At 41.1% G+C, this 21,698-nt stretch overlaps 2 protein-coding genes across 5 annotated transcripts in view; both read left to right on the top strand.

Annotated features, from left to right (window-relative positions):
- The first annotated feature begins 11 nt into the window (after nucleotides 1-11).
- LOC110975769 (gem-associated protein 4-like) lies at nucleotides 12-10,136 on the top strand. 2 transcript variants are annotated; one of them, XM_022228542.2, is made up of 14 exons: nucleotides 12-619; nucleotides 1,005-2,004; nucleotides 2,762-2,858; nucleotides 2,955-3,036; nucleotides 3,415-3,597; nucleotides 4,158-4,265; nucleotides 4,838-4,990; nucleotides 5,441-5,813; nucleotides 6,429-6,547; nucleotides 6,769-6,850; nucleotides 7,493-7,587; nucleotides 7,719-7,938; nucleotides 8,169-8,302; nucleotides 8,511-10,136. In XM_022228542.2, the coding sequence occupies exons 1-14, from the start codon at nucleotides 188-190 to the stop codon at nucleotides 8,847-8,849; spliced, it is 3,417 nt and encodes a 1,138-aa protein (XP_022084234.2). In that variant the 5' UTR covers nucleotides 12-187; the 3' UTR covers nucleotides 8,850-10,136. The 2 variants fall into 2 exon arrangements, with proteins under 2 accessions (XP_022084234.2, XP_022084235.2); XM_022228543.2 differs by having other exon boundaries at nucleotides 13-619; nucleotides 7,737-7,938.
- Nucleotides 10,137-12,026: 1,890 nt separating this feature from the next.
- LOC110975773 (uncharacterized) overlaps nucleotides 12,027-21,698 on the top strand; it is a 37,036-nt gene continuing 27,364 nt past the window's right edge. For 2 of the 3 annotated variants that reach the window (XM_087143433.1, XM_022228548.2), the window contains exons 1-6: nucleotides 12,027-12,144; nucleotides 16,805-16,869; nucleotides 18,866-18,959; nucleotides 19,666-19,779; nucleotides 20,649-20,718; nucleotides 21,075-21,179. In XM_087143433.1, coding sequence (XP_086999559.1) covers nucleotides 12,128-12,144; nucleotides 16,805-16,869; nucleotides 18,866-18,959; nucleotides 19,666-19,779; nucleotides 20,649-20,718; nucleotides 21,075-21,179 — 465 coding nt within the window. In that variant the 5' untranslated portion in view covers nucleotides 12,027-12,127. The remainder of the gene's footprint in view (nucleotides 12,145-16,804; nucleotides 16,870-18,865; nucleotides 18,960-19,665; nucleotides 19,780-20,648; nucleotides 20,719-21,074; nucleotides 21,180-21,698) is intronic. The other variant, XM_022228549.2, reaches the window with a different exon arrangement.

Raw genomic sequence — 21,698 nt, 5'->3', positions numbered from 1 at the left:
GCCCTCAATGTTTGAAAATATTCAGTCCGTTTTGAGACCAAGATGGCAGCCTCCATGGAACGAATTGTGACTGTAAGGCATCGTCGAAAAAAAATTGCAAAGTTTATCATGTTTATGGACGTAACTGATTAGCAAGATTATTAAATAGCACTTTTCATGTCGAGATTGTTATTTTTGTTTGGATGAAATGAATTTCGAACCGGAAATCGCACTTTTCCATGCCAGTTTTTACTGCCCCGAAACTGATTTGCACAATCGCGAATGCAAAACGACCTCCGGGAGGACACCGCGGGGAACAGTGAACATCGCTGCGGTCTGTCACGCTATCAGGGAGATAGTGTACGGTATTGACAGAGACCGAACCGATACTGAGAAGGATCACTGGAATTTCAAACTTCACGCCAGTTTGTTTGTCAAGCTTTTGGAGAGAAGAAAATGTGAAGACGAAAATGTAGTTGAGAAAAATGAGAAAAAACCTTGGGCATCAGAGAAACCTGGAGACAGTGGCTGTTCGCTGAGCTATTTTGAAGGTGTTTCAAGGGGTCTACCTGATAATGTTGACCTGAATATTTACCTCGGTGTGTCCAACTCATTCGAATGGGGGCCATTATGTGCCCAGGTATGAACCAGGTTTTTCTACTTTTAATTGAAAGTTGTGCATTTTTGAATCATTTTCATAATTTTAACATGATATCATTTTTGTGAAGTTTTACAGGTAGTATGCTTACAGGTCCTCTTCTCATTGTAGGTCTTGATTTGAGAGGCCTCTTTTATCAGATCTTCATAAATCCTCTTAGCCTGTGGTGTAAATTTTATTCAAAGTAAGAAAAAGTAACAACCACAAAGAAATGGCCATATAGAGGGAAGTTTTCTAATCACTTTTTTCTTGTCTCATTCTATATGGGTTTGTGTGCATATTGTCACTTGTTGTCAAAGACATCTTTACAACTTTAAACTGATTTTGTATTTCAACCAGAAACCTAATTATATTGTATTTTATCCAGGTACTCCATTCTCTGGATCCTAAACTCACTCATGACTTCCTTGAAGAGATTGCTGCCAAGTGTATGGCAACAAACCGCACTCATCTTCTCATTTCCATTCTGACTGGGCTGTTGGCGCCATCATCTTGTGACCACAGAAGTGGTTCAACCGGAAGAAGACCAGACGTACTTAGCAATCTCCCCAATCACCCAAGATCAAAGTCGTCAGTTACTCCTTCCGAAAAGGCTGCCACATTCTACGAACATGTAATATTGTCCTGTGAACTCATACACAAGGTTAAGTCTGTGATTGAGAACAGAACTCAGAGATTTGAAGTCATCGAAGCTGTGACAGTCTGCCTTAACAGTCTGGTGTCAGAATCTGAATTTGAAGAGAAACACCAAATCAGCCAGTTGTATTCAAGGTACCATGAAAGCATGGCACTGGAAACACAGAACAAATGGACTAAACCAGACCTCTCCAATGAAGTCTATAAACTGCATCTTCTGAGCTCCACACGCACTGGAGAATATATTCAAAGTTTAGATCATGGAGCAACGCTGCGTGCTTCACAGAGAAACTGTGATGAACATGGGTGCTCACCTGAAAAATTGGATCTTGTGCTCGGTGCAGTTACAAAGATGGTACACACCCTCCGTTGCCTTCTCACTGAAGACTGGGTGAATTTGTTTGTTGATTGGTGTGACTCTGATCTCCAAGATAATGGAGTAAGCAAAGATGCATTACTTGTTAAGAATATTTTGAAAACTCTTGAAAATTGTCTTGAAAAAATGTCCAAAATACCCATTCAAGAGCACACTCAAGCTGACATCACAAGTGTGGAGCAGCAGTGCAGTGAGATTAAAGCATATTTATCCCAAGTGCTGAATAACGATGTGTTATTGGCTGAGAAGATTACTGTTACCATGGAAACAGATGAAGCAGCCAACGAACAGAGGGGGCACATGTGGCTTGTAGATGCAGTCAACAGAGTGGATGAGAGAATGGAAGGATATGAAGGTTTGGAACCTCTTTTGATACTCATGACCACATTTGACCTTTGGGTTAAGGCCCGAGCTGTATTCTACCATTTTAGTAAGGGCTTCAACGTTTTTTGCTAATTCAGTTGAAAATATTTGTGAGTGTTTGTAATTTTTATTTCAGTGGCATTCACCCGTGGCCTGATGATGGAACCCACCCCTTACCTCAACGCCCAGAGCAAACACCTGCCTTACCCAATCCTATCCCAGCCCCACCCTAGCCTGAACCTAGCCCCACCCCAGCCCAACCCCAGCACTGCCCAAGACCCAGTGCAGACCCACTGCGTCCCACTTTAATTTCATTCTAGCCCCACCCCAGCCCAACCTAGCCCCACCCCAGGGCCGTTTTCCAATACTCAACTTCATCTCCGTCTCAGGCTTCGTTCCCAATCCCCTATTGTGGGCCTGAAGCGTTTAAATTAAATTGGATTACTGTAATTTTTGGCTCTCTTACACCTTATTTGATGTTTTGTGGCACTTTTAGACTAATTAGTGCACTTACAGCTTCAAAGTCAGCTAGTTAAAAACAGTTGAAGCCTGAGATGGAACCGAAGTTGAGTATTGGAAAACGGCCCAGCCTTACCCTAGCCCCTCCCAAGGCCCACCCCAGCCCCATGTCAGCCCTGTCCACCTCCAACCCAGCTCTGGGTCAAGTTTTGCAACACCAGCGCCATTTTCATTGCCTCGTCATCACTTTCTCTTTACCCGGCTTTCCATTAAAACCTCTAATTTTGCAGATGATCTCAGCCAGCTATTGTTGTTGAGTGACCAGTGGGAGGATGACTTATGGATAGAATGTCTGGAGAGAAACACAGCAGCTTTGGCTCTTCCAAGGTGAGAACACACTCCCTGTTGACTGCTGTAATTGTCTGTACATTTTTGCTATTTGTGTTTTCATTAGGTTAATATGGCCTAGTTCTTTCTTGCTAGATTTGTGGAGCAACTGATTGGCATCGCCATGGCAATGGATGGAAGAGATACACACAACAGTGTCCTGAAACGAGTTCTCAAGGTTTGTGTTACGAGGCTTTGACAGAGCCACTCGCCTTGTAATTGATTGATTCCATTGGAATGATACTTTCTGGAAAAAGCTGAATTTGTCTAAGGCCAAACAGAAGATAGTTGTGTTCCCTATTACGTGTATGTTGAAAAAAAATTAGGAAGACCAGGTGGGGTTTTTTTGGGGGGGGGCTCTTAATTCTCTTTGCCTAAAATATTGCAGTGGAATGCTGGTTAATTGGTTTTATAATAAGATTTTGCACTGAGCGTGCTTCTTAATGAAAAATCTCCACAATCAATGAAGATCAGTTGTTCTGTAGAAAAATGCTGCCTCATTTTGACTGATGTAGGAGCTTAATTTCTAATTTCTTTTCCTCCTTCTGCCACCCAGGTTCTTCTTGCCAGCTACTGCGCCCTCCCATTTCTCCTGCAGAACGAGTTCCGCGATCGACTCTGGAGCTACCAAGGTGGGGTGTCCATCTTCGCCAGACGCGGTGCCTGTCATTTTGACCAGGAGTCTACCACTGCCTTCAACAAGCTGGTCACTCTGCCACAGGGCAAGGAAAATACAGAGGTCAGAGGTCAAATCCCGGTAGGGATATTTGTCTCAAACAATTTGTCTTGGCTTCACAGGAGAAAAAAACTTGTTTTTGCTTTGACTTTCTCCTCTCCACTTGCAACTGAAGGATTAAAACTGTTCATTTTTGCAAGGAAAAAAATTTTAGTTGGAAATGATGGATCCACTTCCCACACATATTTGGTTAATATTTTCATTGTCTTCTTCAAAGTGAAATAAAAAATTAATAGGTTTTGAAGGAATATGCACAAGTGTAACAAATCATTTTGATTAGTGTTTTATTCCTTGGGGATTTGGGAGCAAGGCATTGTGGTTTGCTTTCAGGCCATGAAGACAATTTTTGATACATCCAGGTGTTATTTTTGTGACCAGGAAATGACACACTGATCATTTTGCTGGAGCAAAACAATAAAGTACATAGAGCCAAAGTCTATTTCTTGTGTGGAAAAAATGGCTACCCAGAGGCTTGTTGGTATCCTGCTAATGCATTTATTGATTGAGTGATGCAATGTCTCCCATTCTAGCAACTGTTTTTTCCCTAACGTTCTCTTTGACAGGTTCTGACTGCCTTGTCTTGCCTGGCCTTGCAATCCCCGGCCCTGACCCTCCGGCAAGCGGTCAAGCGGGCAGTGTCCAATGCCGCAGTGTGCCAGGCAGTGTGTCAGGTAAAGTGGGCCACGTGGTCTGACTGCTTTCAAAATTCATACACAGCTGTAACCTGTTCTTCATGCCCACTGGTCAGTGCAAGGGCACTGATTGACCACTAATCTCAAGCACAAAATAGTTTGGAAACTTACCACTCAACTCAACAACTCAACGTTTATTCCATACTCTTTTCAAAGCATTACATTAATTAAGAGAAGTTGATACATAGAAATTGACGAAATAAATAAGCTTAAGAAAAGACATCAGAAATTTCAGAAACTCAGTACATTGAAATTAGCAATGAAGATGAGAATAACTTTTACAGATACATGCGCTTGATGAGAAGAGAACATTAGAGCTTATGATAAGATAAGGAAACCAGTCCATGTACAAATGAGAAAAGAAAAGAGCATGGTGCTGTGAAATAAGCAGAGGCTTGTATAAACAGCCCTTAAGACAGGAGACATAACGAGTACACGAGACTACGAGATAGCAAACCATCATCAGACCACATGCAGAAAAAGAACAGTCTTCTTTGTTTTAAGGGGATAAGTCAGTCATTTACAATTTGTGTTTTTGTCCTTTGAGGAAGGTTTTACAGGCCATGCCGTCACTGGCCACCTTCAAAGAACAAGGGGACAGATGGCCTTTGCTCTGTTATCTCATCTGGGAGGCCACAGGAACACTGGCCACATCGGCCAACGAAGAGGCCAACCTCATCCAGCTGGTCTCCGAACTGCTGCAGGTAATAAGGCCCTAGGTGAAATGTGTCACTGGTAATCGTAACATCAAGGAACCTCAAGGGATTTAACTTTGAGGTCACGAATCAAGTTTATTTGGACAGTCAGGTGGATGTGCCAATATTCTGAAGCTACTGATCTGCATAGAAGTCTCTCCAACTCAAAGTGAGTTGAAGGGTGTGTCAGATAAAAGCACTGAGCACTGCCTATTAGAGGATTTCTGTCCTCATTTTGGTATTTTTCTTTTGTATCCATGGCAACTCATCCCGGATGTATTGTAAAAGACATTGAAGGTCCAAGCGATGAGCTGAGTCCGAGTCACTCATCCTCCATTAAGCTCGAATGGAAATAGTTTGGGTCTAAGCCATCTGAACGAGATTTTTCCCACCATTGTAGAATGGTATAGCAAAAGTTACATCTCTCATTCTTTTTTTTTTTCCTTCTTATTTTCGTAGCCCTTTAAACCCCTTTTGGATCCCCATTGTCCATTTTGGCTTCCACCAGTCCTTCCATCTCAAGGTTTTACCCACGTCTGCATCCTGCCACATCTCCGTGACAACATAACAGAGCCGAGCAGTCCAAACAATCTCTTGATGGCCCTGAAATTCCTCAAAAAGGTTATCAACCTTCAAGAATTTCCGACGCAGACCGGCAACTCGGCTGGGTTGGGGCCATCCCTGTTTCCCATCATGCTTTGCCTCTATGAGGTCCTGGATAGCTGTCGTCTGCTGTGGGATGGCGTTGCCATGGTGGCAGAGAAAGCAGATGTTAAGGAAGTGGTACAGGGCCTTCTGGGAAGGATGGGTAGAATTGCCATGATGACGTGTGGTAAGTTCTGCCTTTGCAAGATTAACAAGCAATTCCAATTCAGTAGGGCACTCCAAATTTATTGTACATTGTACAGGGCCGCATCCGGGGGGGGGGCGGGAGGTTGGAACCCCTTCCACTCTGAAAAGAAAAGAGAAAAAAGGAAAAAATTGGGAAAATAATAAAAATAACTAAAATGTCCCTATACCATTGTAAACAATGTATGTCATGGGGTGTTTCATCGTCGTTTCCGCTTGTCTCCAAAAAATGTCTGGCCATCCCTCTTTAAAAATTCCTGGATCCGCCCCTGCAGTAGGATGGAGAACAAACTAGCAACTTGTAGAAGTTGTTGGAGGTATGCCACGTTTAGCTGTCGTACAACAAAAAGACACCATCTGGGAATGTAGACTGGTGACCCTTGAACGTTGCTGCGTCATTCTTCTTTGACATGTGACAGAAGGGTTACCACCCTGGAAATACAAATAATAAACCTCTTATGTATTAAACTGTGCAGTATTGTTCAATTATAAATCTTTGCAGTTCTCAGATTTAGCCAAATAACATTATGTGTATATTTCTATTTTAAGGTTGATGTTATGAAGCAATTCATTACCTATTTCACCATTCCCGATCTAGACAGGGCAGAATTGGAGCATGGTGCATCGTGGCTCATCAACCGTGTCACTGCGGCAATGCACTGGACAACTGCACTGGCTGTACAGGAGACACTACCAGAATGCCAGCAGCAGCAGAGGGTAATTTAGCCTCCTGTCCAGCTGTTATTTCCCTACCCAACCTGTCATTAGTGCACAAAGTAATGGTTCATTCGTTTTACAGCCACAAGTTACTGCCAGTAGAAAGGAGACCCAATTTTTCTGAACGACGGGTCGTAATAGAAACTTTCTTCTTGTTGTATTCTGTGTAACCATACCCAGGCTTGAAAGGAGTCTATTTCAATTTCTTTTTCATTTTAAAGCTTGTTCCAGCAATGTTAATCAGCTTCTGCCATTTAGCTGATCATAAATGGGTTGCTTTGCCTTCCAGAAATACTTCCCAGAGTAAGTTCCTCTATAAAAGAGTATTTTTGAGATCAATCTTTATAGCAAACCAAGTTTTTTGTCATTGTCGAAGCTGAAGTGACACCTTGGTGGTTCTTGGCCCTATGTGGCTGAAACGAACATAGGCCGGTACAAGAAATTTGTGTCAGTGTGAACTAGCTGCAGGCCAAGACTTCGCGTGTATACCGTCCGGAGTATATTGCCTGGTCAATATTTTTGACAGGTTGCAGCGCCCTCACACAATGAGAACAGCAAACAGTAACTCAAAAGCTGAATTCAGTTGTGAAATTGCTTGTGAGTTTTAGACATGTAGTCGAACTAAAACATCTCAGTTATAAACCCTGACAATCTTCCATTTCTTATTTCACATTTTGGACAGAGGTGCGTTATAAACATACTGGCATAATGCAGGACACTTGTACACAACCTTGTCCCCTTGGGCCTGTGAATGACTAGAAGAGGGTCATATTGCCCTTGGTTTTTGGCCTTAGGAAATAGGACCCTAATCTGGGTCACTCGCAGTCCTTTGGAGCATGGAGACATGCACCAGTGATGTCATATGCCATTCCACATCTGTGTGATAAATATGTGTACTAGCAAGGTGTGATGCATATCCGTGTTCACCATTTGTTATTGGGATAGATGTTCTTCCAGTTATCACATTGTTGTGGGACCAGGTTGTTGAGTTACTTCTTTGCTGCCGCACATCAGAGAGTCTGGCCAACATCTTGAGCAAGGTTGGTTTTTAGGTAACACGAACAAACAGTGAAAGCAAAGTGTGGATTTTGGTGAAATTCTTTTAGGTTTAGTAAACGCATCAATACTTACAAATTTTTGGAAACATATTTCGCTCCTAAGACTTTTGCAGATCTTACATTTTCTGCAGGGCATTCGAGTTCCAGATGAAACATCTAACAGGGATTTTCTGGAGGCTGTCACATTGGGCCTCCTGCAAGTGCTACCCCACAGCATCATGGGAGAATGGCAGTGCATCATGGAAATGCTGACACAACTTCTAACCAATGAGGTGCTGATGGTTCCATGCAGTGCCAAATATGTGACAGAGCTACCCATGGCGAACATCTCTGGTATTGGATATATCTTAGTGTGAATTTCCAAGTTGCCCGACTGTTATTTCAGTCACCATCCTTACTCATATCCCTCTACTGAATTCTGAAATTTCCTCCCAGTTTTACTGCATAGAATCATGACTATATTCCCGAGCACTACATGATGGCTACTTATACCAGAATCTTGTTTCTTCTCACGTGATCTTAGATAAATTTTTTCAAGCCCTCCGAATTTTTATCACCTGCAGTATTCCGAGTGCATCTTGGCCTGTCCCAGCTTTTGCTGTCGGTCTTGCAGCTTCTGACGAGCCCCTGCTGCCAAGAATGGGCAACCCCACCCCTGCTACACCATGTTACCCGTTGCTATGTTGGCACAATGCAGGTTAGAAAAAAAATGACAGTGATGAGGGATGCTATTTATTGCGATATGCTAAGCAGAAAAGTGCAAGAGAGGTTATCAGCAAGTCTGTTTTTGTTAAGCAAGTTTTTTCTGTATTTAGACAAATTCATGAGCGACACAAATCTATTCTATAAACTTGAGCCTGATTTGCATAAGATTGAACTTTTTACACCGAACTTTTTTATAACAGAAACTCTTGTCTGAGATGTTGAACTCTGACCTTGCCAGTGAATCGGGCTGCCTGTTTGCAATTGGCCAGTTCTTTTGTCATGCTTGTGAAGTCATCGGTTCCCTAGCAACAGACGACCTGAAAGAACAGGTCTTTGTTTTGGCTCTGGAATATTTGTCACAGATGGAGGAGATCACGGCTGCAAGCATTCCACAGACACAAGTCAAATCAAAACAAGTCAGTTATGAATGGACCAATCAAGTGGAAGTTTTCAAACTCTTGGCCAATCAGAAACTAGCTGGTGAACAGAGAAGAACACTGCTGCAGAAGATCAGGAGTTTCACACCAGGAGGTAGCTAGTGAATGGACCAATCAGATGAGATGAGAGGTTACACTATTGACCAATCGCAAGCAAGAACTCTCATATAAAGTCAGTCAGTTGTCTATACAATGTACCACAAAGCTGAAACACAAATAATTCGACAAATCAGAAAGCTATGTAACTGTGTCTCAAATTTATTTCACAGCACTGTATTAAGAATGAAAGAATACTGTTTGAAAAGCTTAAATAAAAATGACAAAGATAAAAAGAAGATAAATCAAACAACGGCACACCAACATCCAAACTGATGAATTATATGAGTTAAACACTGTACATTCAAAATACAGGAAGAACTATCTAATCTGATTCACATAAAGGATATAAATTTATGTCGTTGAAGTAAATGGATTTCTTTTGTCAGTAATGTGTGATTACTACTTGACAATATTTCTGTATTAAAAGAGGCAGTGTAAAAATGATTGTCAAAACTCTTTCAATCAAAATGATTGTGCTGTTGGGAAGATACCTTTGAGTTTTAACCTGTACTACGAGTATAGAAGTCATTCAAAAGAAACAAATGCTTTGTAGTATTCTCTGCGGGATGAATTTTTTTTGGGGGGGGGCAAAGACCATTACACTGGAGCCTTGGTGTTCAAATGTGCCAGTGAAATTTTTCACTGCAGCGTTAGATATTAGGTTTAAGAGACGTAAACAAAGTTCAGAGAGAGGTAGGGTATTGGGAATCTACTGCAACCCAGACAGGGCTCAGATGAAGAAGGCCGAGTTGAAGGTCTTCGTGCGAAACTCCTCCGGAACGTTTGCATGTCCATAAGGGCACTGTAAAAACACAACAACGTATAACTCACACTGGCTTACATATTATTCTGTCAAAGTTCCACTGAGGGAGAGAATTTGGAATTATGAAATTCTCACAGCAAAAAATTAAACTGTATAGTGCATTGAGTTCCAGGGAAAGTAATTGTACTTTTACAAGGCATGAATAATAATAATATTTGGCATTTCTTGTACTTCAAGATATGTAAGAACTGGAAAAGTTGATGAAATAGATCCCACCTGTCATCATTTTTGAGAGAGTACATGGTAATGTAAGTTTGTTTCGGTGTTGCCAATGTATTAATGTATTAAATCGCAATTCAGTGGAATTTATAGTGTATTTCACCAAACTAAGGGAAACAAAACACCAGAAGGGATTTTATTCAATTTCCTTCACTAACATATCCAGCCCATCATCAACAACTCAAAAGATGACTTCCCACCAACTTGAAATGCCACTCAAGTTTAATCCTATTTAACTTACGTGTCTGCAAGCACTTCCACAACACTTGCCTCTAGCGAGGTGATAATTTTGCGTCAACACAACATATCCAGTTGACAGGTCCGTATATGAAGCTTCACCAGCCTGGTATAAGATTCCAAAAAGTGGTAAAAAATGAGCCCAAATCGTGACAAAGTTACAGCCTTATTTGGAACTTGCCTCGTAAACCTGTGCACAGCTCAGAGCTTAAGTTCAACAAAGCATCGAATCTATATCAGTGTTGAGAGGAATTAACAGTCGGTTGCCTAAGAGTAGAAAGGAAAGAAATGATTCTGTTTCAAAAGAAAAAGATAAAATGTTTATCAAACTAATAAAGACAAAGGATGACTGGTGGTAATGAAGATGGTTAATTTACGATTCATGACCAATTTGATGGTAATGATGATGATGCTGATTACTGGTCAGTCAACCATCTTTCCCGGAAAGATGGTTGACTGACCATGATCTGGTTGATGACGGTAATGGACATACATATGTGGTGGTGTTAATAGTGGTCCTGGTGACTGTGGTGATGATGGTGAGAGATAATGATGTGATTATGATGATGGTGATTACAGTGGTGATAAATTAATGATTATGGTAGTGGTGTGAGGGATGCCAATGAGGGAGACATTACATGTATCCCCATGGCATTATTGATGGTGAATCCGGGTGATTGTGGTAATCAGTGATGGTGGTGAAGGGTCATGATGGTGGTGATGAGGATAGAGATTATAATCTTGTTGATGGTAATGAGGGAATGATGGTGATACAGCGTTTTGACGGGGATTATGGTGATGATAATGGTGGTGATTATGGGGATGATAGGGATTACAGTAGTGGTGAGGATCATGGTGATAATGGTAAGGGTGATGGAAAGGGTCATTACAAAGGTGGCGGTGCTGATGATCTGGTTGTTGCATCCATTTATGATGAAACAAAGTATATTTTCAAGAGTGCACAATGCAAAAAAAAGGTCCAACACTCCACACTCTGACGTACTTGGCATGCCTCTTGGTGTAGTCTATAAATCTCCCGTTCTTCTGCTGAGAGTTTATCAAAGTCAACCATCTCTCCCTTGACTAGGGTAACCAAAGGCATCTCATCGTTACCCCCCCGTCCACCTTGTTTGTTTGCTGTCTGTCCCGAGAAGTTACCTTCACTGCTGCTACATGTAAGTTCTGGACGGCTTTCGGTTCTAGAACTTAAACTTGAAGACATCTTATACCCTGAGTACATATGATGTGACCACACCCACTGTGGTGCTTTGCACCTAATCGTAGACCTTAAACTTCCAGATGGCCTACTGACAAAATGGTATGTCCGTAGACTTCTCTCTGTCAGACGATTCAGACAAAAGCCGGCAATCCGCAGCAAACTAGATTCCTGAAGTGATAGGCCTAGCTGTAGTAAACACATGGTAGAAAAATGCATTCCATGCAATGATGTATTGAGCGTGTTGAGTGTGGCACAACCACAGGACCCTTTTACAGCTCTATGTCGAAAGTCAACGACACATCATTCACCGTAACCGTTACTGAAGTTTTGTTATGCGGAAAGGTAACGTTCACACAAAATTTTCAGATATACGCTTGACAGACCAGTCAAGTGTGCACTAAAGTCTTATTTCTTCATAAAATAAACAATCATTCTTATGGTAGGATAGGGAGGGCGCATGAAACTTTGTGGGGATATTCACGACGTGTATATAGGGGTACACCATTCAGCCTACAAAAATTGTTTTTCATTTATCAAAAGTTCAGCGAAATTTCTATTTAAAATATCGATAATCTTACATTGAAACTGTTAACAGTAAAGTTGATAGGGCTGTACTCTTAGTCTAATGGCGAAAATGAATGAATTAAATTAAAATTTTACCCACACCCCTACTTTGGGTTAAACCATACCGATTTACAATATGGCCGACTGCAGTGCGGAAAAGGAGTGAACCCAGTCAATGGCAAAAGGAAGTTGGAAATTTAATTTCTCCCGAACGGCGACATGGGGTGCAGACTCAAGTAAGTTAAGTTTTTTGTAATTAGGTTTAATGGCTACCCTTTACTTGGAGTGTCGTCAAATCAGGGTGGAAATAGCCGTCATTTCTTAACGGATTACCCGCCGTTATTGTTAACGTGTCGTGGCACTCCCACATGTCGTTGTGACGCGTGACGTTCATACTGAGTTCTTGACATTGTGACATTTCGCAAACCCAAACTAAGCAAGGCTTAAATATTTCTTACTGGAAAGACTTCTGTATAGCATACGGAATCACTGATTTTCCCCTGTAGGGGTTACCAGCCACAGAAAGCGATAACATGTCATAAAAAGTAGGCCTAGTACATGGCCTAAGTTATTAGAAAACACTTCGAATTTTTCAGACCAGTAATCAGTCCCATAAGAATTTGTACATATACATGTACACAGGGTGTCAACTTAGAGATGTCTGTGACGTGAGCATGGAGAGACTTTGTATATGGAACTCTTTACTATATTCAAAAAGTTTGACAAGTTTCACCCTGCAGAACATCAGTTAGACAAGTTAAATGTACTGGAAAGAATTCCATATATAGACACCAGTATTAATCCCTTTTAAGCTTCAAATTTTGTACAGTGAGTATGGGGCAGTGCAGACATCTGGAAGTTTCATAAAAATACGGGTAGCAACAACAACGCGGCCAGTGAAAACAACTGCCACAAGCGTGCACGTACATACAGATCAAAGAAAAGATTGTATAACCCGATCCTCGGACTGGCTGGTGCGTGCGTACGTCGTCAAGGTCACTGTTTTCACCGGCGCAGTACCTGTCATTTTGCAAGAATCCCTGATGTCCGCACTGCCCCATAGCCATCATAAAGCCAAAACATGTCTAAAAGCAGAAGAGTTCAGTCTAGGAGGGAAAATACTAAGTCGTTTACTGAGAAAACACGTAGAATTTTTCAGACCAGTCTCAAAGGGTTTATTCACGGGGTGTCAAGTGGCGTCTGCGCATGGAACTCTTTCCGATGTGTTTCACTGAGCATACTCGAGTGTCTCATTGTGCTCCTAGTCAAATTAGAGTTCCACTGAACACTTTGCATTGACACAAATGCCAGCAAGTTAACAAAGAAAATGCATTATAAATGTGCCTTTGAAGTGGGAGTGGAAACGATAAAGGGGTATAGGCCTACATGTCATACATGTATCTAAGGCTTCACCATCCACCCGACTTAAATTTTCAAAGACAAATGTCTGATCCTTTCAGTTTTTGGGTAGTACATGTATACACTAAGGGTAGGAATTTACGCTTAGCTGAAAAATGTTTAGAAAACCTTCCTGTACAGTTAAAAGATGTAAACATCGTACTCATTTATACCATGCTGTCATTGAAAACTTAAAACAAAACAAATTATATTCATGTACAAGTAAATGGTTGACACAAATTTCCGATGATGAATTCATGGTAGTCCTTGATGTGACCAAGCAGTGAAGTGTTCTAAAAATCAGATGACATTTTACAGACATCGTTTACAATAAAAATGAATGCCGGACTGCGTTAACTAAAATGTCAAACCTCTTAAAGGGATGGTTCGGTTTAAATGTTTGAGAAAATCTGAAAACAGATTTGGAACTTTTTTCGTTTAAACGTGTAAACGTCCCACCTTTATACACACATGTATAAATCTACTGGTGTTAAAGATTTACTGTGTGAAAAAAGGAGCTGGGATGTTAAGTTTTGTACAAGCAAAACTGTCTATGCTTGGTTTTTCCCTGTTTTACCTTTATGGGCGCGTGGCAATGAGAATTTCTTCCAAAATCCCTTATTGTGCAAGAAAAAAGGGCTTGTCTTTTGGTATTCTGCATGCACATTGTAAGTTTCAAGAGGTACTAAGCTCTGTATATTAGGGACTAGTGGCTGGGCTCTACCCTCTTCATTTCTGCACCCCCTCTCCCACCTCCTGGTGGTTTATGAAATCCGAGCCGTTAGTTGTTAACTGGATAGCTACTGTACATTTAGGTAATTTCCCCACTTTATCCTCCAGAGCTTGCTGTGGTGAATGACACCAGGGGTGGGAAGTCTTCATGCCTTTTGTGTGAGATCACAGCTTGCGGTTTAACATGCCCTTAAAGGCCAAGGTCTTTTCCATCATGTGCAGAGAGATTGGTATTCTTGTTTTGGGTAATTACTGTTTGCCAGAGACAACCAATACTTAAAAAAAAGAAGAAAATCATGAAAAATACCCTTGCGTGTTGGTGAAAAATTCACATTAAAGCTTTTTCCCTCTTTCATTTTCTTTTCAATTTTAGTGGGTTAACCTAACCACTGGCTTTTGCGCACGGAGCCAGTCGGTATTTTGAAAATTTATGCCTTCATTGAAAAATAGCTCCCTGTGGAGGGCTCCGTTTTGTGCAAATTTGTCAGAAATACCACACTGTAGCTGGCAGGTCTGCTGGTAGCTACCATCCTTCTCGATTACAAACTATCCAGTCACTGCGACACAAAATGTTGTAATAGGATAGAATGTGACACTGACAGCAGGCAAATCCTGATTTGGTCTGCGCCAGGCAATACGGAGTCTATCCACTGACCTGCAACCTTAGTGAGTGGAACTTAAAAAGGTCGCTCATCCAATGCAAGGGGCATGCTGGGTAGGACCTGGGCACTGACGTCACAAACTGGACCAGGAAACTTTGGGTTTTCTTTTGGGGGGGAGGGGCAGATTGTTGAAGAAAGGATGTACACACATGTTGAACTACTTGGAATTAAACCTTAAAAGGGGAAAGGAATAAAGATTGCAATATGCGTGTGTCTTGTATGAGTACCCGTTGGTACATCATACATGTAAAATTGGGTATCTTTGAAGGGAGTATTGAGCCTTTAATGACATGCTTTAGCAACTCTACTTCTGTTGGCGATTTTGTTTGATAGCCAACTTTCTTGATCTTCTGAAATTCGCGTTTCTACAGAAACGCTATGAGAAGCGGTGTAAATTTGGTTTCTGATCCTGTGTGCACATGGTACAGCTGTCCTTCAAAATTAAATCTTCAGGCATTTCCTCCTACAATGTAAGCCAACGTTTCCTTCACACTACCTCAAAAGACATCTTGGCCGTGCTGTCCTTCCTGTCATAAGAAAGGTCAAACCTGACAGTGGCACAAAGCCAAATATAAATTGAAGAAGGAATAACCAATTAAAAGAACTCTATTTGCACTGTATTTGGGCAGTAATGTTAAAGTGCACAGCTCAATGTACATGTACATGCATCATACACTGTCAGAGGTTAGAGACCTTTTCGTAAATCTGAGTGTTTTTCTCCTTATTGTAGATAAATGTGCCAAGAAGGCATTGCATTTGTCCGCTAGTCTGAGCGTGCCTGGTACATGTAGGCACACAGCATACAATGTGAATATGAAGTGTTGTGTTAACAAAACCCAAATTGGTTACTTTACGAAAAATATCGAGCATATAAACAATATGTTTTTATATCAGTGATTTTTTTTCTCAACCTGAGTCAGTGACAGTTTGCTTGTTTTTCCCTCCACCAGCACTGATTTCCATTAACTGAAAAAACTAAGCTCACATTGTTGCATTATTTAGGTGTACACATTGTAAGGTGTCAAAGCCCAGGGCTAAGTCTCACAAAGATGATCGTGGCCATCATATTTCTCTATTGGCGTATCACTTGGGAAAAAAATCAATCAATTATGAATAAGATCAGTGTCCCCAGCACTACTGTGGGTAAGCTGTGGGAAGAATGATTATATAACAGCAAACATGTGTAGCAGGTCCTTTCAGAGAATCAGGTTTCTGTTTCTACTTGTGTGCATTGTTATAGCCATTGCGAGTTTCGACAATTCACTAGCTTGTTGAATGTTTCGTTTGACATATTGACTCAATTAAACTGTTCATTGTGACACAGCATCGCTTTGTGTGCACTTTCCATTTTACGTCAGTAACAGTGATTGCCCAGTATTTGAACCCTGGGCAGATCAAACATTGGGATGTTTTATCAGGCAGTTGGTTTCAGTAGAGCATTTTGTTGCAGAGGAATTTTGCAGGTCAACAGCCAAGGATACTCTTTTTGGATGTGGATAATGTTTACTGCAATAAACTGATTCTCTGTACAGTGAACTATGTGTACCCTGTTGGCAGATTGTCAGAAACTTGATGAAAGATCAGAAAATCGGAGTGGTGAAGTTAGGGCCTCTACATTCTTGCCTAGGGGTGTTTTTGGAGGGGGGGGCTTTTTTTCCTGTACTTTAATCTGCATGTATGCACTGTATGCACTGTACATGTACTTCTAGTAGGTAATGATTCCATGGGTGACAGACTGACAATATTGGAAGGGATGTTTGCAGTGTCTCCTGTACAGTTAGAAGGTGGTAGTAAGTTAGGACTTAAACTTTAGCACAGTTTCTTCATCGGAGGGGAGTCTGCAAGGATCAGGTAAAGCTAGTGTTGCCATGGTAACAGATTGAGACTTTTGAAACCTGTAGGCTTATGCAGAATAAATAACTCACTGAATTTGGCAAAACTAATCATGCCTGAAATACAACGTGTAATGATTGGGCTGTGATATCCATCACTGTGGGTTGATTTCCAACATCACTGCTTTCACAAAACTGTCCAACATGATCACTTTCTGTTAAAATCAATTGCCCAGTTCCATTTTTTTAAATGCTTTGTTGCTTCTTTTCAGGGAAAATCCCAACACCATCTTTGTGGCATTCTTTGAAGTAGCCGCTCCTGTTGGCAAGGAATCAGGTATGATGCTTGATATTTATTCAGCAGACCAAGGTTACAATAATGAATGTGTGGGAAAAAGAAGCAGGCATGCATGCAACTTTTCCTTAGAGAAGCTGATTTCCTCAGATCAGCTGATGTCCTCAGATCAGCTGATTTCTTCAGGTCAGCTGATTTCTTCAGATCAGCTGATTTTCAAAGATCAGCTGGTTTCCTCAGATCAACTGATTTCCAAAGATCAGCTGGTTTCCTCAGATCAACTGATTTCCAAAGATCAGCTGGTTTCCTCAGATCAGCTGATTTCCAAAGATCAGCTGGTTTCCTCAGATCAGCTGATTTCCTCCATATTTCACTTCTTACTCATTGGAAATTGAAAAACACTGTACAAAGTATTGTAAAGATGGTTAGTGTTCAGAGGCAGATTAATAAAAAAGAGGTATGTACTGGTTGTTTACAATGTTCAGTCCGTGATTTCAGACTTGGAAAGACTTGGCATTTCTACCAATCAAAGTAGTCAGACTTGTAGACTTTATAATAGAGGTATGAATGATGGAACGGCCGGCAATTTGATTGGCTGCAACTGTTTGGTAGATGAGCTGATTCGCCTGTGTACAAATGGCTGGCAGATTCGTGCAGATTCAGGACTTTTAAACTCACAGTAGTAAGTGGACACAAAAGGGCCCTAAGCAAGTAATGACATACGGCCTCCATATCCAATGCAATAAATGTCACGGAAGATCCCGACTTGAGTCAAGTCTACATTGCTACCAGCTAATGTGCTGTTTTCAAGTCTTAGCCTCATAGGTTTTGATAAGACCCTGTGGTGTGGACCACTTCAGGAAGTGATCGTGTCCTATGATCATTTATAACAATCTGTCTTTCCTCTTCCGTGTATGTACTGGTACCTGTCAGTAGTTTCTTTCAAAATCCTGGTGAGTCTTTTGTTTATCACATGCCTTGCACATGTCATCGTTGGCAACAACTAAGAATGACAAGGTAACCTCTGTCAAAGTGTTTTGCCACATACAAGTAATTTGCATACATAAACCATGCAGTTGTAAATTGTTAACAGCCGCCAAAGGCTTTGAAAAGACTTTCTGTTTCATATATTTCCACCTAGAGTGCTATGCGCGTACATGTTCGCTTACAATGAAATTTGTTTCTAAAACTGAAGTGCGTTTCAAAAACTTTTTCAATTCCGGTGGTTTTTCCGTTTTTGGCAGAGAAGCAGTAGTCTCATTAATGCATCACTGTTCAACTGTTCCTGACCCTCAAAAGTCAAAGGTTAACCAGAGTGCTTGTACTGATACAAATGCTACATTGCTTTAACAAATGATGGCAAATTATCTCTCTGATGGCTGCAGGAAGTCGGTGGCTTAGGGTGTAATACATGTACATGCATTCATAATTTCAACCGGATATCCAGCAGGTGGTATCTGGTGTGTCCACCAACACCAAATCTGACTCATGTCAAACTGAGTTCGGTTCTATTTCCCCCTCATGGGCATTATGGAAAGGAGCTGGCTCAGTATTGATAACAAATATTATTACAATATACATGTACATGTATTGTATTGCAAAACCAGGGCTAGATTGTTGTGTATGTACGTGTTTAAATCACTGGGCATTTTTTCCCCGAGATTTGGCATTGCATGTACGTGTCTCCTCCTGTGAAATCATCTTGGGCTAGAGATTTTTTTTGTTTTTCTAATTCTCTCTATTTACATGTACATGTATGCACTGCCCAAAGCATTTGGAAACACTGCAGGCCATGTTCTCACAATTTGATGTTATTGTAGGGAAATCAAATTGAACTTTTCTGAGGCAGAAGGTTGCAGTTGAAGCCTGCAAGATGAGGTCTAAGTTGAAGTCCACGTTAGAGATGAAAACCTGCTTTGGAAATTGCTCCAGAACACTATGGAAACACTGGTTAACCTTGTTGAACTTTTCCACAGTTTGCTTGTTTTTCCCACGATGAACTCTAGCGCCGACAGTTTTGTTTGTTTGTGAATTCCAGGACCGCAGATTGTGTCGCACTTCCCGGCCGATTTTAATGAAGTCGATGTCACCAAAGAGTTGCCCAAGTTCTGTTTCCCATGCGATCTTAGCACGTAGGTTGGCTCCAAGTCATTTTTGGAGATTCATAACAGTAATGAAATGTTGTTACAGTGCATCAGTATTACCCCCGGTCATCGGGCATACAAGGCTTTTCCTAAAAAGAAATATATATTAAAAGCTGCGTGGGAGACATGGATAATTTGATATGCACTTCTCAATGCTGCAGTTGTGGCACAAATGATTAATTCAATCACAGCCACCTCTTAAAGAGCAAAACGGCGATATTGTGACACACAAATGAGTTTTTGCAAAAAGATTTGTGCACATTCTGTCGTATTACTTCTTTACGGGGAAATTTGGCTGTCGTGTTAGAGTTCAGTCTGCGTGACTCGCATTGAAGTGACACTTCACTGTTCACAAGGCATAACTTGAATATACAGGAACCAGTCTGCAGAGTCAAGATATCAAATTAATACAAGAGGATGAGACTACTGTGATCAAGTTTCTTGATCCTAAAAATCCATATTTTTCTCAGTTTTGCCAATTGAAAACTTTAAAGAGAAGTTAAATGTCAAACAAAGATGTACATGTGTCACTCAGTTGTAAATAAAAGTACTGTATGTTTGGTGCGAGTCCTGGCTGGATGTTCACTTATTTGAAATTTGAAATTGTTATTTTGTTAATTTGTAATATTCGGCTAGCTTTTTCCTGGCAGGTGTAGTTTTTTTCACTTGTGATTTCTTCTTTCACTTGAGACAGGTATAACATAGCAGGCCAGTTTTTCACATTTGTCCTGACGGGCTTGGACCACACGCAGAGATTTGGCTTCTGCAGACACCCACCGGGGGCCGCCAAATGCCTCTGCATTCTGAGGTTGGTCAACAATAGGTTCTGGCTGGCCCAGTCCTGACAAGTTTAACGATCACGTATTGAGGACATCTTCAGCAGAATGTGTGTTGGTTTGGGTCCTGCCCTCGCAAGTTTGCAAATTTTTTCCAAGGAGTTGATTAGTGCTTGATTATCTTGGCTAAAGGGCACACCAGAGTTATATTTACATGTACCCATCTGCTTCATGCAAACTTTCTTTTGTGGTTAAGGCTGGTCTAAAGCAAGAATTGTCAAGATATCGGCAAAATGTAATGCTTTACTAGTGCCATCTGTGCATAGTCTTCACATACATGCATTTGTACTAGTATGGAGCTCAGCTTTAAAGTAAAGGATAACACTTTGTTGGGAACTGGTTACAGGCATGCACATTGTATGAAATTTTAGCTGGTGACCTGTTTTTGTGAAACAATTGCTTTCTGTGTTTAGTAGTCTCGTGAAATAGACCCCGTCATACTTAGCGTTTATGCAACCTGAAAAATCATTCCACCATCAAAGCTTTTTCACGTCTTTTCTGGTGGATAGTAAATCCTAAAACCACTCACTTGGTATCAGTTTTTTTTCCTTCCAAGGTTTATTTTTGTCTAAGTAGTAGTGGTTAGAACTCTTTCAGCGATATCCCAGTGTTTCAACTTGTGACTTTATTTCGAGATTTCTATATGCCACTTTATTCTTGGCAAATGTGGACATTTCGTATGAATGTTGACTTTTGTAGTTCAGCCAGGATTCTGATGTCATTGTTAACCTTTTAAATTAACCGCACCCCCTCTTAATGCAAAATGTTTGACCTCCTTAAACACATGTTTGCATGACTGCTTACCAATTTACTTTATTTTTTTTCCCACTTTCTCCTCTAGTTACTTGCCATGGTTTGATATATTCTACAAGATACTTAACCAAATTGCTGAGTTGAAGATCCACCATCAGGTAAGGGACCTGCAAGGTCACCGCATTTCATTGCCTTGCATAGCAGGAACTGGAAGTATGCACTCAGTGCTGCATTGACCAATCTGATCTGTCCACAAGTGCGCCCTCATTGGTTACCAAATGGGAAGGTTTGAGCCGACAGTTGAATCCCAGATTTGTCACATTTCCCAAAAGGAGAAAATTGCTGGCTAAAAAGAAAACAAGACCAAAAACTCTCTTGTTCACGAGTGCAACCTTCTGCATTTATTGCCAGCATACAGAAATCAAATATCTTAAGAAATACCTGTAGAAGGGTCGCTGAAAGATTGACAAGATTATAAATCCAGAACTGCCTTTTATCTTCCTTTGCACTGCAGGAAGAGATATGCCAAGAGTTGATAACCAAGTTGTACGAGGCAGAAGTCCCTAAGGCTTACCAACAGTTTCAGATATCTGTACCAGTAGAGGGCGACTCACCAGTGGTATGTTGTATTTGATCATGTTAAGTGCTTGGACCAGCCAGTTTGGCACCTAGGGGAAAGTTTGAGAGACAACTATCTGAGCAGAAGCACCCCCTCCTCATTGGTTGAAAAAAAGCCACGTTGGTCAGGAGTGTTCATTTTATTGGTAGCGATGCGACTGTAATGCATTTCACAGTCGCTCACGAACCAGCGAACTTCAGCTCCAACCAAAGGAGCCTCCGTTGCTAAGAAAAGTGCACCCTCTCTTGGTCCAGCTCTCTTGGTGTTCGGTATAGTTCAGCTAACACCACCCAAAGGATGAATGGTTTGGGCTGTCTAGTCAAGCATTTCGAACAAGACCCTGGGGCCTGGTCGCACTGCTGGTTATCAGTAGCTCATTTCATTTATCGTTACGAAGGGAAGCATTTTCATGAATATAATTGTGTTGAGATTTAAGCGACTTTGTACGCTGCAAGAAATGAAGCCAGTGGTAAACTGTGAGTAACTCAGAGATCTCAAAAATAGGCCAGCTAGGGTTGT

The sequence above is a fragment of the Acanthaster planci genome, linkage group LG11 (genome assembly GCF_054643075.1).
Source record: "Acanthaster planci isolate LZ-2023a linkage group LG11, COTS_SCS, whole genome shotgun sequence".
Classification (NCBI taxonomy): Eukaryota; Metazoa; Echinodermata; class Asteroidea; order Valvatida; family Acanthasteridae; genus Acanthaster; species Acanthaster planci.
Note: the sequence above shows the minus strand (reverse complement) of the source record. Positions and strands in the feature narration are given on the sequence as shown.